Source organism: Terrapene carolina, unplaced genomic scaffold, assembly GCF_002925995.2.
Source record: "Terrapene carolina triunguis isolate 2854851 unplaced genomic scaffold, T_m_triunguis-2.0 Scaffold67, whole genome shotgun sequence".
Taxonomy (NCBI): domain Eukaryota; kingdom Metazoa; phylum Chordata; order Testudines; family Emydidae; genus Terrapene; species Terrapene triunguis.
Genome location: NW_020664418.1, coordinates 50469248 through 50487252, shown reverse-complemented (window position 1 = coordinate 50487252; position 18005 = coordinate 50469248). Strand labels below are relative to the sequence as shown.

The 18005-nt window shown below is 40.2% G+C and overlaps 1 protein-coding gene across 2 annotated transcripts in view; it reads left to right on the top strand.

Annotated features, from left to right (window-relative positions):
- The window catches only part of MORF4L1 (mortality factor 4 like 1), a 39616-nt gene that overhangs the window by 279 nt on the left and 21332 nt on the right, over nt 1–18005 (top strand). Inside the window, exons 2-6 of one of the 2 annotated variants that reach the window (XM_026648410.1) lie at nt 6150–6196; nt 13131–13198; nt 15469–15495; nt 15913–15999; nt 16859–16939. In XM_026648410.1, coding sequence (XP_026504195.1) covers nt 6150–6196; nt 13131–13198; nt 15469–15495; nt 15913–15999; nt 16859–16939 — 310 coding nt within the window. The remainder of the gene's footprint in view (nt 1–6149; nt 6197–13130; nt 13199–15468; nt 15496–15912; nt 16000–16858; nt 16940–18005) is intronic. The other variant, XM_026648412.1, reaches the window with a different exon arrangement.

The window sequence follows — 18005 nt, the reverse complement described above, 5'->3', positions numbered from 1 at the left end:
GTGAGCTGGTGGGTGTGGGGGTGTGTGGCTGGTGGGGATCCTGCAGCTAATCCATGCTGTAGTATTGCACAGAGCTCTGGGTGCGTCTGAACTGGAGAAGGCCCTTTTTAATCTTCTGGCTGCAGTTTATTTTTCTTACGTGGGGTGGGGGGGGGGGGGCTCAAAAGGGAAGATGGTTTTCTTAAAAAAACAAAACAACAACAAAAACCCCATCAACCAACTGCTGCAGTTGTTGTAGAGGAGGCCACTCTATCTCTCTTTGCTTTGTACCGCTTGTATGCACTTTGTATCTGAGACTACTGATTTGTGGACTGTGGGGCTGAAATACAGCCTCCAAGGCCAGTTATGACCCAAGGAGATGACACATCCTGGCAGGTGATGATGAATCTGAGTGGCCTTGCAGCATGGATCAAGGTGGATGGTTTCCTGCTGGAAGCAGTCTCCTCCAGAAGGGTAGTTGCAGTATGTCTACTCCATTTTACAGAGAGCTTGCAGCTCCTTGGCAATCCTTCAATGAGGCCTTTAGCTATGCAGGATGTAATGGTACCTGAGGGCACAGAGGACCTTGAGGATGTTAAAGCTCCCTGGATCAGAGAAAGGGTTAGGAAATGACTGTTTGGTTTTTTTTCATACTTCTCAACGCTCTCAGCTCACGTGTGAGACTCTGGACTTTTTCCTTTACTCAAAATATGCTTGATTTTTGTTTTTCTCATAGGTGTGTATCAAAGCACTCCATGGACATCGGTGGGCATTTAAGCCATTGAAAGATTTTTTTTTTAGTAGGACTCAAGATTTTCCCTTCTTGAGGTTGAGAAGTATGTTTACTTTGTTACTTAAAATATCTTTATAAGATAGCCCAATTAGGGATCTTGAATCTTGCCTTATGACATAGTCTTTATAAGTGTGGCTTAAGGATATTGTAAAATACCATATGCTGATTACCGTAACACTGCTATAGCTATGGTGGTTTCTGTTCATAACAGAACCCCTGTTTTTTGAGGCATTTAATGTTTTAGGGCATGTCTACACTACAAAATTAAGTCGACCTAACTTATGTCGGCGTACAGTTGCTGCAGTAATTGCATCGCTTGTGCATATCTACACTTTGCTCTTTCTGTCAGTGGTGTGCGTCCTCACCAGGAGTGCTTGTACTGATTGTACTGTCAGTGTGGGGGATTGTGTGATGGCTTCTGAAAGCCAGTAACAGTCAATATAAGCAACACAGTGTCTACACTGACACTGCATTGACTTAACTACATCAACATTGGCTCTGTTCCTCTCATGGAGGTGGAGTTAAGTTGGTGTAGCAGGGCAGTTATGTTGTTGGGAGTGAAATTTTAGTGTAGACACTTATATAGTTAGGTCAACATAGGTCAGCTTATCTCTGTAGCGTAGACCAGGCCTTAATTCTCATCAGGCTGAAACATGACATACACATTTCCATGAAAGATTCAACTTACTCCATAAAATCTGGTTTAAAAATAGGTGGTGGTTTTAGAATAGACAAATGACAACTGTTGGGGTATATTAAGCTTTGTTGGCTTCGGAGATGAATTTTGCACAACACTGAAGTCTATCCTTAGAGCTATTGCAAAAGAAACATAACCTGGCCAGTTAATAACAGTAACTTTGGAAAAACCATAATTATACAGGCTCTGTAGTCATTTCTCTAAAACAGGGGTGGCCAAGCTTACTGGTCCTCCGAGCCGCATACAACAATCTTCAGAAGTTTGAGAGCCGGGGCATGCCTGCTGGGAGCCAGGGTTTGGGGCTTCAGCCCCACTCCTACTGAAGCCCCAAGCCCTGGCAGGTGCGCCCTGCAGGGCTGAAGCCCCAAGACCCCGCCTTCCCACTGGACAGAAGCCCCTACCCCACTGCAAGACAGCCCTGGGCAGCGAGGCTCAGGTTACAGGACTCCTGCCCAGGGCTGAAATCCTTGGGGTTTGGCTTTGGCCCCCCATGGGGCTTGGGTGGACTCAGGCTTCGGTCCCCCCTTCTGGGGTCATGTAGTAGTTTTTGTTATCAGAAGGGGGTCACGGTGCAATGAAGTTTGAGAACCCCTGCTCTAGTTTATCTGTAGACGGAATCCTGGTGGGGATGATGAGAGGGGAGAGTTCTCTTTAGCTTTTTAGAATGGATTCACTAGGATTTAAGAAAATGAAATATTTTATTGATATTTAAATGTGTAATCTGAAAGACTGGTAGGTTTTTTAAATGCACAGTGTGACGTTGTGCAGTCTACATGGTTTTATAAAAATATAATAATAAGTCAATATAATGTAACTGGGATAGATTTAGAGAAAATATGGTAATAAGTGATATAATGTAACTGGGATATGCTTCATGCAAAAGGTCTCTTGTAAGGTATCATTACAAAGTACATAATCTACTGAGTATGATCATCTGATTTGTATAAATGTACCACTCTGGTATCTAAAACTAGAAATATAAAATGTAACTCTGAGGGCCTATTGTAATTATGTAAAGTGTGGGCCATTAATGATGGTTTGGAATCTTGATGACTCCCATTGTCTGCAGATGGCTGTTTACCTGTGAGTCTTCCTGTATATGTGTGTGCTGGCAAGTGAGTAATGAAGTCTTGCAGTGACATGTGATCATGTCACCTGAACTGGAATCCATCTTTAACCTGGTGCTTTTCCAGTGAGGGGGGGTGAAAACCCAGAGGGACAAAGAGTTCCCGCCTTATGCAAAAGATATATAAAGGGGTGGAAGAGAACAGAGGGAGAGAGGAGCCATCATGGAGAAGCCCCTAGATAACACCTAAGCTGGAACAAAAGCTGTACCAGGGGAAAGAATTGTGCCCAGGCCTGGAAGGTGTCCAGTCTGAGAAAAACTTACTGAAGCATCTCTGAGGGTGAGATTATCTGTATTTAGTTTGATTAGGCATAGATTTGCGCATTTTATTTTATTTTGCTTGTGACTTACTTTGTTCTGTCTGTTACTACTTGGAACCACTTACATCCTACTGTCTGTATTTAATAAAATCACTTTTTATTTAGTAATTTACTCAGAGTATGTATTAATACCTGGGGGAGCAAACAACTGTGCATATCTCTCTATCTGTGTTATAGAGGGCGAACAATTTATGAGTTTGCCCTGCATAAGCTTTATGCAGGGTAAAACGGATTTATTTGGGTTTAGACCCCATTGGGAGTTGGGCATCTGAGTGCTAAAGACAAGCACACTCCTGTGAGCTGTTTTTGGGTAAACTTGCAGCATTGGGACAAGTGATTCAGACCCTGGGTCTGTGTTGAAGGGGACTGGAGTGTCTAATTCAGCAAGACGGGGTGCTGGAGTCCTGAGCTGGCAGGGAAAACAGAAGCAGGGGTAGTCTTGGCACATCGGGTGGCAGCTCCCAAGGGGGTTTCTGTGATGCAACCCGTCACACACAGATCAAGATGTATTTGTATAGGAAAGAGAAGTATCCTAAGTCCTGATGTTGTGAATTTGTGGTGTAGTGTATATAATATGCCACATTTTTATTTTAGCTTTAGAAAAGCTGACACCAAGAGATCTTTAAGAATTTCCCCTGGATTTAGCAGTATTTATTTACCACTTTTTAAAAAGCAGATTTATCTTGCAAAGTTGTCTTTTGCATTGTATCTTGTCCATTCTGGATCCTGATCCAGCAAGTGGCATTTTATTGAAACCTCGTTGAAGTCAATGGAAAGACTTCACTTGGAGTTGGATCAGGTTGTTAATGTATATATTAGAATCCCATGGACTACGTGAGACCTTCCACATGTGAAATTAATGCAGCATTAAGCATTTAAGCCCCAATCCTGCAAGGTGTGTGGGTTTTTTTGTTTTGGCTTATCTGGAGCCCAATGGAAGCCAAAATTGTGCCATGTGGGCAGAAGAACTTGCAGGCTGTGGACAGCAGCATGGACTGACCAGCTCTAGCTTGGAAACTAGGAGCAGCGTTACTAAGCAACAAAACCACTTGGCATAGTTTGGCATCCAAGAATGTTGACAAAGCATGCCTGGTTCTCTCTTGAGAGCCATGTTGGCCCCAAAAAAAAAAAAAAGGCCCATTCAAAAATATCTGATTTTTTTTTGTTTTGTTTTGTTTTTAGGAGAGCTGAATAAATAAAGGAGGTGTCTCACTGTAGTGTGCCTTGTTGTGTCTATATATGGTAGAGATATGATTTGGAATTATTTTGATCTAAGCTAGTGTTGGGGAAGGCTATGGTAAATTTCTTTCTAATGTGTGTTCTTTGAGTGTGACCTGTGGTTGTGGGGGAGGAGGTTTGTCAAACTTTCTGATTTCTCAGTACTGGGTGTCTTGCAGAAATAGTGCTACAGAATGTTCTTGGTCTGTATTTATGTAAAGAGCCTAACTCCTCTTAAACGTAGGCAAAATGTTCATTTTTAAGAACAAGTAAACGAGGCTTGTTTTCCAGCAGTGCTAAACAGTGCAAAATAGAGGTGAAATAGTGTAGTTATAATTTTTAAATAACTATTCTACATGCTGAGTAACTGGTTTTAAGATTAAATATTTATAATGGAAAACACATTTTAATAAAAATACACAAGAGACTTCAAAGTGGGTACTTCCTCTGTGCAAAATATTTTTTAAGCTGGTGTCTGGTGTCAAACCAGTCTTGGCAAGCCACTTTCATACAGATTTTTTTTTCTTAACATAACTCTGTACAGAAACTGTTTTATCTTGAATTTGCTTTCTTGTAAGTGTATCTTTTTTCTGACCCACTGTGGGCATGAAATCCCGCTGATTAGCATTTACAGTGAACTCTCCAAATCTCTCTTATCCTACTGCTGTATTGAATCTGGTAATAAAGTATTAATTGGAAAAGCGGTTTAGTAAATTGATCATTAAATATTTGGTGCAGTTAAAGGATTATTAAAACCAGCTTACTCTGTAGGCATAAAGGAATGGCAAACAAAGCTAGAAATGGCCTTCTTGCGAAAGGAAGGGAATGTAGGGTACTCCATAGTGGACTGTAACCCAGTAAGTTATTGGTACAGCTTAATTATTTTGGTATGCAGAACCGGTCACCAGTGTAAAGGGTGTGACCTTTATTATAAGGGAGTACTGTACAGGAGGAAACATCTGCCCTCTGAGAGCTTATGTGAGATAAATTAGACTTCCACTTTATAAACAACTGCACAATATGGATCTTATAGCAGCTGAAATCCTGATTGTCAAACAATCTGTTCAAAAGTGAAACAGCTTCTTCCCCCTGCAATGCCCTCATTCAGCTGTACTTTTTTTTGCTCCTTTGGGGAGGGGAAGAACCTGATGTCATTATATCTGGTTTTCTTTAGTTTGTTTTTGCAATAGAAATGTCAGGTCCTGAGTTTCCTCCAGGAAAAGGAAAACTCTTTTATTTAAATATTAGGCGTCTATTGCACCATAATTTTAAAATGAGACGTAGGTTGGCTGGCTTGATAAGAGAGCATCATGTTCCCTTTCTCAAAACAAAATGAAACCGAGCCCTCTAAAAGAATCTAAGTCTGTTGCAACAAGACTGACCTGTTTCTGCTGTGCTATTTACCGCTTGTACATTCAGGTTGAAATTCAGTCCACTCATGTAAAGCCAGAGTATTCGCGCTCTATCCAGTTAGAATGCAGAGAGGCTAGACAGGTAGAATCCAGCCCAGAACCAGGGTATAGGGCTGCTGTGCCACTCCCTCAAAGCTGTTGCCCCAGGCTATGGGCTGGAATAGAGAGAGGGTTCTGTGCCATTTGCATCCATTCTGTATCTGCATCAACAGATGTCTGGGGCAGCCCAGCCCATACAGCGTCACCTTCAGTGCCAGCCTGTGCAGAGGTTGTGCAGAAGCCCTTCTTGCAGAGCACAGGGGATATGCAGGCACCCCCTGCTCAGCAGGCAACCCCTTTGCACATCCCCAATGTGGGGCTTAAATGGTGCAGAGAGCCTTGAGCTAACCCTCCACTCATCTTCTATTTTATAAGCAGGTGCCTTTTGAAGTGATTGCTTTCTATTTTGACAGTGTGTAGGTAATGTGCTGCCACTGGGCAGTCTCCTAGCACAGCACTCTTAATGGCGTTTGGTTTCCTGTGTTCTTTTGTAAAATGCATGTCTTCGTATGCAGTATTGTTTGTCAATATGACTAATCAGATGGCTATTTGCAAACTTTTCCAGGTGAACGAGTGCTGTGTTTTCATGGACCTCTCCTTTATGAAGCAAAGGTATGTCTGGGTTCTCATTTTTGCAGATGACAGCAAAAAATAACGTTTACATAATGAACACAAGAATTGAATGGATTAAAGTAGCCTATTGGCTAAGTACTAGGTTGGATTGAGTCAAGAATTCAAGCGAAACTGAGGAGAGAACCGATGAAAAGAAAATACTATCAAATTACTTTGCTTTTTGTAAGAAACCTGCAGTTTTACAAACTGTGAAGCACATACATTTGTTGCATATTGATATTTAGATTAAAAACTTGCAAGATAAAGGTGTAATGGTAGTAAGTGGGAATTTGAAACAGTATGACTGACCCTGTCAGTGGACCTAGGCATGTGTGTAAAAACATGAAAAGATTTCACCAAATGTGAAATGGAATATACATCATGTAGACTCCTACTAGAATTCTGCTATTTCTAAATATGCTCTCGGATTCTAAGGAGTGTGTGTATGTATTAATATATTACAAAATAACAAATTGAAAATTGGTTTGGCTTCCAGTTTGGCCTCCCGTTCATCATGAATATCATCTCTTAATACTTTAATCTATCAGTTGTTAGATACAACACTGAATTGTCTTAGGTCACTGAAGCCCCCTCTGTACACTTACCATGTTTCTAGTAAGATCGATTTCTAAGAGAAATTTTCTAGGCTCTAAGGTTGCTTGTAAATCTGTGTAGGTGGGGTCAAAATGATACCTAATTGCTCCAAGGGAGAATGAATAAAAAAGCTCTGCCTTGTACTAGGACAAAATGAGGTGTGGTGGGAGAGGTTTAAAAGGATATTCTAAGGCAGAGCAGGACTACAACATGGTTTACGCCGTGAGATTACTCATATTCCAAATGTTTTCTACCCTTTTTTTTTATGGGTGGATGTGGGTGAGGAGCCAATTCTCCTCAATACGTACCAGATCTACAGAAGTAGTCAAAACCCAGTTTTATACTACTGCTGTTGAATTAAATCATAGTGTGACTTATGTTCATACTACTCCTATTTTTAAAATGTGTTATGTGGTTGTTAGAGAACAGTGCTGATCCTGCTAAAGATGGGGCTAGAGAAAGGGAGGCTTGTCATTGTCATTCTGTCTTATGTATTCCGTTCAGATAGGTTCAGGATTTGGTTTACAGAGACCTCAGCCTGCTTAGTACCATGACGTAAACACCATTAAAAATCCTTTTAATCTTTTATTGAAGATACAGAAAAAGAAGGAAAAATAATTAAAGCATTTGAATTATAAAGCCTTAAATAAGGCTTTCATTTGAACATCCCTTGCTCCTTTTCCCTTTAGAAAGAAAAATGCTCTTGTTTGACAGTCCTAGATGGAGTTAAAGATGCTAATAACTGTCCTTTTGGGGGGGAAAGAGAAGACGTTAGTTGAGATGGGCTGGAGCTGAGATGGTGGTTGTTTAAAGTCTGATTCTGCTTCCTAGAAGACGAGAAGAACACACAAGAGGAGAGAGGTAGAAAATGCAGTTTCTGTCTCTGGTGCCTGATGTCACTTGCAACCTCACTGTTGGCAAAACAGGCAGAATATGTGGTTTTATCAGCCACTCTTGAGACCTGGCAGATTTTTACCATTATGGGCTGGTTAGGACTGCATTTACTGTCTTTTTGGTCATAGGCTCACAGTAATATTGCAAAAGATGCAGTCTTTGCAGGCTAACCAGACTCTTATTGAACAGAAGTTAAAAGAAGAGGGATAGGAAAGAGAAGGAATAAGGTGGGGAAAGAAGAACACTGGGTGGGGTGGAGGAAGAGACGAAGTCTGACACATTAGATGGTGGTTGAGATTCACCTGGAGCCAGTGGAGGTGGCAATGTCACCTGGATCCCTCTCTTGGCCTGGGCTGGTCAGGATGCCATCAGGATGCGAAATGCCCAACAATGTCACAGTGGATTCCAGGGTCCCAGGAGCCTGTGGGAGTAGCAGCCATGATGGTGATGCTCGCTCCTTCCCTTCTTTCAGTCAGCAGTTGTTGCACTCGTCCTCAAATTATCCCCAAAACTCTGGATTTTTTTAAGGGCCCCAAAGATAGTGATGGGTGGAATAACTCATCCCTTTGTTATTTTGTCCCCCAACAGGCCTAATTTCAGACACCAATTTTAGGTCCCACGCTTCTCTTGTTTACCAGTCATGAGCTTAACACAGTCCTGGATTTAGATCAGGAGTCTGCTTTGATTGGACTAATTCAGTCTTGTCTCCCTTTTGCACCTTTTCCCATCGACATTTATCGTTCTATGTGACTGGAACACTTTGTAAACATTTATCCACTTTCCCACAGTTGAGCTCACAATTAAGGTGAATTTCTAAGCCCAGTTATTACAGCAGGTTCAACTGTTTGCAATGCCATGGTAGCTTAGCGCTAGTGTGGCATGGCTTTACAGACTCTTTCTGTTGACCTTAATGAGAGTTGAGGCGCCTATCACTCTGTGGGAGGCATTAGCACATCACGAGATTGTGTCCTAATGCTGATGCATGACTATTATGCTAATTTGAGCTTCATTAGGAATGCAGAGGCTAAATAAAATCCATGTTCATCAGACAAGACAAAATTGGAACTGAGACCAATTTTATTTCTCAACAGTCTGAGAGGTGGCTATAGATGCTAGATTAAATTTAAAACAAACTTGATTGACAGTGTTCTCATAAAAATCGGAATGAGAATGTGTTAATCTCAGGAACTAAGCATTAGGCTTTGTTACTAAAAGAACGTGTACGTGTTTCATATGCAAGTCTGAGTTTGCTACATTTATTAATTTTTTTTAAACCATTTGGTTTGTGTCTTCACCTGATGCCATTGTGCAGTGTCATCTGACTCTTTAAGAGTTCTGTCCCTGATCTGTTTGATACTGGCTAGAACTCTGTTTTCCTCTTGAACCAAGAAGGAGTTGTAGGCATATTGGTTGGGGGATTTTGTAGAAGTTTTCTTGAGATATTTAGTTTATGCTTAGACCTACCAGGAAACCGATGCTTTAATTTAATAGTTTTTTAGTATCAATAAAGGCTAATTGGAAAAAGTTACTATAAGGAGGACTTGATTGGAATGGAGTAGGTAAAGGGAGACTGTTTAAAAATGTCCCAAATTTTCTTTATGCCATCTAGAAGTGATCGTTGTAATGTAGTAAACATTTTCAAGAGTACCTCTCTATCAATGAGACTTTAGTTTGTTGTTTAGAGTGTATCTCCTACAGCTAAGACACTAAATCTTTATTTCTTTAAATATTGGGCTGACAAAGACTAACATGCAATGGATGCAAAATTTAAAGCAGTAAGTTTATTCTAATAATCTGTTGCATTGTATTTAGTCTGTTTCTTCCCTTCTCCTGGCACTCGAAGATGGGCTCATTTTGAGTGTGTGCACTTAGGTCCAGATTGCTTCCTGTGGCTGAGTTCTTCCTGACACAGCAGAGGGGAGGTGATGGCAGGGAAAATCATTATGTCTTCTTAATTATGAGGGCCAGTCTCTGCTGCCACCAGTCCAGACTCCTCTGTCAGTTGGAGCAGCTTGTAGGCTGTTCCATTTTATGCCACTGTTGTGTGATCTCTTGTGCATTACACACGCACAGCGTGTGATCAGCGTAGCTCTTCTCTCCCATGTTGCACAATATACCCCCTATGCAGGGGTGAGGTGGATGGTGCAAGAACTGTCTGCCAGAGTAATTCCTGCTGCCCACTTACAGCCAGTATCTGACCCCTTTGTGCTCCCTGAGTGGCACAAAGAAGTTGCATCTTAAGTGAGAATTTAGTCTGTAGCCTATGGTATGTAGTATCCTTGATTTCCTCTCCTCCCCCGCCCCCCGGTTTCTTTAATCTACTATTTTATCCTTCTATGCTCTTCCATCTCCCTATATAAGACAGCTGGGAGTGTAGAAGGAATGATTTTTCTCCATAATTGAGACTAATGCAGCCTGTTTCCATAAAAGGAGTAGTTGGTAAGGAGAATACTGCAGTCCACAAAATTTGCCCTTCTGATTGACTTGAATCTCGCTTGCCTTTTTCATTCTAATCTGTGTTCTTCACTTAAATGGTTTGTAAACTTCTCTTGGAGATGAATGATTGTTTTTAAATCAGCAGGCCTGGATAACTTGCACTCAAGAGTCCTAAAAGAATTGGTTGAGGAAATCTCTGGCCCACTGATTATAATTTTTAATAAATCTTGGAATACCAGGGAAATTCTAGAAGAGTGTTAATGTTGTGCCAATATTAAAAAAGAGCAAGCTGGCAGACCTGGGTAACTATGGGCTGGTTAGCCTGACATCAATCCTGGGCAAAATGGGGTTCAATTAATACAGCATTTAAGGCTAGGAATATAATGCCTGTCAATGAGGTTTCATGGAAAACAGTCTTGTTAAAGGCAACAGAGTCTTGTGGCACCTTTAAGACTAACAGATGTATTGGAGCATAAGCTTTTGTGGGTGAATACCCACTTCATCAGACGCATGTACCCCTTCTTAAAGGTGCCACAAGACTCTCTGTTGCTTTTTACAGATCCAGACTAACACGGGTACCCTCTGATACTTGAGTCTTGTTAAACAAACCTGATTTCATTCTTTGAGAAGATCACAGGTTTGGTTGATAAAGATAACTGTGCAGATGTAATATATGTTGCCTTTGTAAGGCATTTGGCTTAGTACCACACAACACTTCGATTAAAAAAAAAATTAAGAACTATACAATACCAATAGAGCACATGTAAAATGCATTAACGACTGGTTAAATGACATCTCTCAAAGTAGTTGTCAATGGGGAATCATCAAATGGAGGTGTTTTAAAGGGATTCTGCAGGGACTGATACTAGGTCCAACGCTGTTTAATATTTTTCATCAATGATCTGGAAGTAAATATAAAATCACTGCTGATAAAATCTGTGGATGAGACAATCTACTGTGAGGTAGGGGTGTGATTCTCCTGGTTGTGCACACACATGCTTGCTAGCCCTCCTTGAGCTAGCAGGAGTATAAATAGCAGTGTAACCAGCGTCGCCTGGGCAGCAGCAGAGGCGTGACTTAGCTGTGCCAAGTACAAACCTGCCTGAAACTCCGGGGTAGGTACTCAGCACAGCTCGCTGGGTCACCGCTGCCCATGGCACTGCAGCTACGCTGCTAGGAACACTCTCGCTAGGTCCATCAGCGCTAGGGCGAGTATGTGTGGGTGACCAGGAGAATCGCTCTGTGTGGATGTAGCTGAAGATTGGTGGAGCGGTAAATGATGAAGACAGGGCAGTCATACCGAGTGTTCAGGATCTCTTGGTAACCTGGACCCATTCAAACCAAATGTGTTTTTAACATAAACATGACCCTGCATTTGGCTAGGAGCAAGGATTGCAGGCCATACCAAGCAAATGGGGGAACTGTATCCTGGAAAGCAGTGTCTTTGAAAACAATTTGGGGATCATAGTGGCCAAGCAATTCAACACACTAACCTAGTGTGATACTATGACACAGGGATAATGAGGTATTTGGAGTGTGGAGTAGGGAGGTGATTTTTATCTCTGTATACTCTATTGTTGAGACCAATATTAGAATAGGTCTAATGTCAACATTATTAAAGGATGTTGAAAAATTGGAGAGCGAGAATAGAAAAGAACCACCAAAGTGATTTGAGAATATCCCTTGCAGTGAGAAAGGGCTGGTCTACACTGGGGGGGGAATCAATCTAAGATACGCAACTTCAGCTACGAGAATAACGTCTACTTCAGCTACACATCTTAGATCGACTTACCTCCCGTCCTCACGGCGCGGGATCGATGGCCGCGGCTCCCCCGTCGACTTCGCTTCCGCCTCTCACCCTGGTGGAGTTCCGGAGTCGACGGGAAGGTGTTCAGGGATCGATTGCTACTCGCCAATCCGGCGGGTAGTGAAGATGTACCCTTAAAGAGCTCAATCTGTTTAGCTTATCAAAAAGAAGATTGAGAGCACTTGATTAGTGCATCAGTACCTTCATGGGGAGGAAACACTGTACTCTAACTTAGCTAAAGTGTGTAACAATAACAGTTTATCTTCACCTTGATCAGATATTCAGGACTTTGAATGTTTCTCTTAGGTTTCCTTAGTTTAGCATAAGGATAACAAAGTTTAGCTTATTCTCACTTCAGAAATTCTTCAGCCTGAAAAGCACCTACTGCAAACAATTACTGCTGAATGTAGAGCTTGCTATGTGGCTACAGAAATCCAAAATATTATTTCCTTAACTTTTGAGAAGTCCTGTCCTGTAATTAACTGAGGTAGGGGTATGCATGCGAACAATGATACTGAGGACTTGTCTTCACTACTGGGGTAAGTCGACCTAAGTTACATTACTCCAGTTATGTGAATAATATAGCTGGAATCGATGTCGCTTAGGTCAACTTACCGCGGTGTTTTCACTGCACTGCGTCGACAGGAGACGCTCTCTAGTCGACTTCCCTTACTCTTCTTGGGGAACTGGAGTATCGGAGTCGACCTGAGAGCACTCTGCTGTAGCTTTAGTGGGTCTTCACTAGACCTGCTTAATAGACACCCGCTGCATCTATGGCAGCAGTGTGGTAGTGAAGACAAGCCTTGAGTCATTCACTGTGTAAACCTGGCTTCTGGTTAGCTTTCCAGAGAGTACTGAAGAGATAAAAGTGACCTGCTCCTTGTGTCTTCTGGTCAGCAGCATGTTGTCTCTTGCTCTCCTCCTGATGGAAGTTATTAAGCCCTTCAAAAAACGTATGGGTAGTTGAGTGTCAGTTAGTTCTGCTTATATAGCCCTTCTGATGCACAAAAAATATTGAACTGAAATACAAAGCCACTAATAATGTATCTTTTGCTGGACAATTTCTATTCTGTAGTGACGTTGCTGCCAAATACTTCAGTGGCTTGCACAGAAATCTTTGTATTTAGACTGAAAGCTTTTAGTCAGACTTCCAGAGATTTTTTTGAAATCGTATTGCTAACCCAACTTTCTTCTTTATTTCAGTGTGTAAAGGTTGCCATAAAGGACAAACAAGTGAAATACTTTATACATTACAGTGGTTGGAATAAAAAGTAAGTAGTAAGTCTCTGAAAACAAGACTTAATTTTCCTTTATTGATTGCCCAAGCTGGTGTTAGCTTAATGGACTGACACTCCCAAGCATAAGTCAATTGAAGATGTTTCATTAGCTCAGAAATTAACTTGAGTTTAAGTCAGTTTATTGCAGCGAAGCCTAACCATTTAAAGCCTGGCATAACACACAGCTAATGTTGCTCAAATAATTGTTTAGTTTTAAAGGCACATTTCCTTTGGTGCATCAGTTGGATAGTCAAACGTGCTCGAAGTGCCAGTAGATTAACTAGATTGCCTTATCGCAGCAGGCCAGTGCACCGCCTACCCATTTTAAGAACTGTTTCCATGATTTCTAGGTTTGAAGATACAGGATACAACTTTTTGTTGTATATTGGGATATGGGACAACCCCTGCTTGTTGAACAGTGGAGCAATATTTTCTCCAGTCAAAGACTCCATCTGTTCTATTTATGTAACCAAATACTACAAGTGGTGGAAAAGGGAATAGGATTAGTGGCGGGGGGAGGGGAGGGAGGCTGCTCTCAGACTAGATGAGATGGTGTGTGCCCTAAATTGGTACAGGAGAGACTGAAAGCCTCACCTATTCTATCTGCCTGTTGGGTAGCAACATGCTTGACGTCGGGGGTAAAGGAAGGTTGTACTAAAGCTGTACAAGGTTTTCCTTTTGTAAAAATGAGATTTTAGAATTTTCTCTTCTCTCAAGAATGAAAACTTCTCTTTCATGTCTCCAAAGATTAGAAAGTCTGTGTGAGCATTTTGCTTTTGGAATTGCAAGTATATTTCTTGTGAGGTTTTTTGGGTGATCAACAAGGATTGAGAACAGCTTCATTGATAAGTTTTGATTACAACTTGTTCCTATTCTTGGTCACTAACTTTCTGTAAACAATCCTGATGCAGCATCCACGTGGTGCTTGTGGGTTGCGATGTGTTTTTATTTTCAAAAGGGGGATACTACTAGACTGCCCTCAGTTTTATTGCTCAGTTCAACTGTATTCTACAGTCTAACACTGAGTGTAGGAGCCGTAAATACTTGTTTTTCCTTAGCAGCTGACGGAATACGAAAAGCTGCAAATTCTAAGTCTCCTTCAGAGACAGCAGTTTTCAAAGTCATTTTGGTTCACGTGAACATTGCTGCCATATACTCTGAGAAAGGCACGGTGGGGGACACGAGGCATAATTGTTTGCTTTTGTTGGCATGTAGTGAGGTCCAAGTTAAACTTCATGTTTTGGTATCTAGGATCTTCAAAAAATGCTTCCCCCAAAGCAGTGAACAGCCAAAGGAGTGTCTTCATGTAAACGCCTGTGTAACAAGTTGGAACTTGAACGGTTGTGCCTGCTGCTAAATTCATGCTGACTCTTAAGGATCAGTTAAAATCCATTCTTTTCTATTTAATAGGTAGTGGTGGGTGTCATTGGCTGTGTCAAATGACTTTTTCTTGTCTTTCTCCACTTGCACTAACTGTTTGCCTTTGATTATTTTCTTGCTTTTCCAAGCTTCCAATTATCTACATTAAAAGTGGCATTGCTGCAACATCTAGACAACTGGGACTGTATGGCTTTTTAATTTATGACTTTATAATTAAGCTATGGTTCTCTATAATTCATGAGTTTTAAACTGCTTGGCTTCCAGTGTTTTTTACAAGCCTTAGTAGTAAGTCGTTTTCACGTCATATATAGTATAATACATTCTCACACAGTTGTACAGTTTTCTTCTATTGAGGGTTTCTGGCAAAAACATAAGCTTTGGGAGCAAAGATCAAGTGGCTTACATACTTCACCAAGGCCTCATCCTAAATATATAGCCTCTAATATATGTACAGTTGGATGTATTTTATTTTTTTTTGTAATACTTGCACACTAAACTTACCTTTAAGAATCTTGAAGACTTATGGTGAACTTGTTTTTACCATATTGGCATTCTAAGCTTGACAACTTTTGCAATGAGATCATTACTTCACCATGAAATGCAAGGTGGAGAAACTCTAATTTACAAAGCTCTGTATTTTACATACAAATTTATATAAATAAACATACAACTTGATATATTTTGTGAAATGTGTACATAATTTCACATGGCCATTTTTAATGTGCCTTTAATTTAAAATATTCGTCAAATTGCTGAAAGATTATCTGCTCTTTGTCAAAGTGGAATTGGCTTGCTTACAATGGCAATTTCTCCAACATACGTTTATATTAAATCATTTACTTCAGATTTCTCAAATGTTCATGCCATCTTGGTTTCCTTTACAGAGAGAAATCAGAGCTCTTCCTTTTACAGTAAGATCTTATTGCTGAATTTGTTCACCTATAAAATATGTTGGAAAAGATACAGTAAATTTATCTTGCTGCATAAATTAATTATGGCTGCAGATTTCCCATGTTATAGTAAGTGTAGCCCTTTTTAAAAAAAAAATTAGACTTTTAAATAAAAATTAAAGAAATTTTAAGATTTGGAGTCTGTTTCACAATTGGCAATCTCTGCAGGAAAGACTGAACATTTCACTTTGTCTTAGAGAAATGGTTAGAGCTTCAATCAGTGGGAATGCATTTTATCTGGTAACTTACACTTTCAATTGTGCCAGTTCATGACTTACCACAGAAGCAAAAATTCAGTCTCAAATGCTGTGAAGTCTTTGATTATTGGGAACAGAATCTAATTATGTAGTGTTTTTGAATGGTGATTTAATTTTTCAGCTGGGATGAATGGGTTCCAGAAAGCAGAGTGCTCAAATACGTGGACACGAATCTGCAGAAACAGAAAGAACTTCAAAAGGCCAATCAGTAAGTATTTTGTGATAGACTGATTTGACTTATCATGATTTCCTTTTTACAGAGCTTCAGCCCAAGAAATAAATCTCCAGGGGAGTAGGTGGGTTTTTTAGATTTCAAGGAATGTGCTAGTCATATTGTCCTCTTTCCCGGTTTGTTTTGTTTTGTGCCTGTCTTCTTCAGACTTCTAACATGGACTTGTCCTTATCTTCATAGTCTTTCAGCCAAATGGATTGCTACTCCTTGACTTCCTGATACTTCAGATTTTGATTAAAAGCTATGTGAATTTTAAGTTGCAAGGAAAAGGGTAAAATAGGTTTAAATGAAGGAGATTGCTTGTGGTATCTCAGAACTACATTCTGAAAATAAAACAGATTTTTTGAGTTGAGTTGATGGCATATGTTGTGTGATAGTCACCTAAAATATCTTGTAAAATGGTAATGCCCTCTTATCAAAGACTAATTTTTTTATAAGACGGGGTCTAAATGTATTCATCCATATGAATGCTTTTTTGTATTGGTCTGGAAAAAAGCGACATCTTGGAATACAAATATTTCTAGTAGGCACCTTTCTGAAGCAGCTCCTGTGTATTTCTTTCTCACAATTATGAATATTGGGAGGACGGGGGGGAGGGAAGAGTTGGGTGTCCATGTGTAGGTAAAAATGATTGGTCAGCACTATAATGAAGTTCAATCTTGTCAGTAGTTGGATTTTTCCCCCCCCCCTCTCTGTCATGAAGGGTCTTCCTCTGTCTGTTTTCTTTAAACCCATTCACTACAAATTCTCTAAATTTTTGTACGGACTGTTACCTTTTAGAAAAGAAAATAGCTTCTCTTACAGTAAAATCTTGTTGCTGAATTTGTTTTTAAAGGGAACAATATGCAGAGGGCAAGATGAGAGGTGCTGCTCCAGGCAAGAAGACATCTGGTCTGCAACAGAAAAATGTTGAAGTGTAAGAAGCCTTTTTAAAATCTATCTTTGCTTGTCAGTCATTACACTTAAATTTTAAGCAGCACTCTTTTGTGCGGTTCCAGAGGTTAAATTTAAAGTGCAAAATCTTCATTTAAAATTCAAAGAAACGTCAGTTTATAAACATGGAGTGTTTCTGTTGTGACAAAAAATCCAGCAAAACGTTCTCTCAGTGCACTGTTCACTAATGCAGGATCCACATGTTGCTGAAAGTAAATGACTGGATGCACTTGTTTTTAAATTCTGCTCCAGTCTTTACATACCATTCCTCTTAAATTACTGAACAGAAGTTACGAGGGCACATCATATCTCACGAGGTAGATCTTAGTGAAACTGCTAATTCCCCATGAAATGACAGAATCAACCCTGGTCACACAAACAGTAATAAAGAATCTTTGAAGACAGGGATGTAGCTCAAAAGAATAAATTGCATATTTCCTTCATGTTGTGTATTTATTAAAGCACAGTTTAGGATGCAAATGAAGTTTTGTGATATTCTGCCATTCACAAAACACTAGCTTCTTTACTACAGGTTGCATTTTGTTCTATTTTTTTGGACAAAAATAATGCTAAGTACGTGTGTGGGTCTTAAAACAAAAATGGCTTTGCATGTTAAAATTGGAAGCTTAAGACACCCAGACCCAAGCTCAAGTGTTCGTTAGAAAACAAATGTATTTTCACTAGTAATCAACAGATCTTCAGTTCCATCCGTAGGGTTTTAGTGACTAGGATTGTGGCCTTATCTAGACACAGTTACGTCCAGTCACTTAATGTTCGAGTGAATCGGCAGCATTCGCTCCAGACACACATCCACAATGTACCATTTAATATTTTATTTCAGAAGGTAGTGGATTTGATTAATTTTTGAAAGTATTCATTGCTAATGTGATACTTTGAGCTCCTAGCTTGATTTGCTTTTTGGTCTTTGTCAAGAGAGAGCTGGCTAAGTTTTGACACCATTTTCTAAAAATAAAGGCATTTGATGGCAGTTTCAGATCTCTCTTTTAGGTCCCGTATCATTCTTTTGATGATGATTATGGATATTTTTA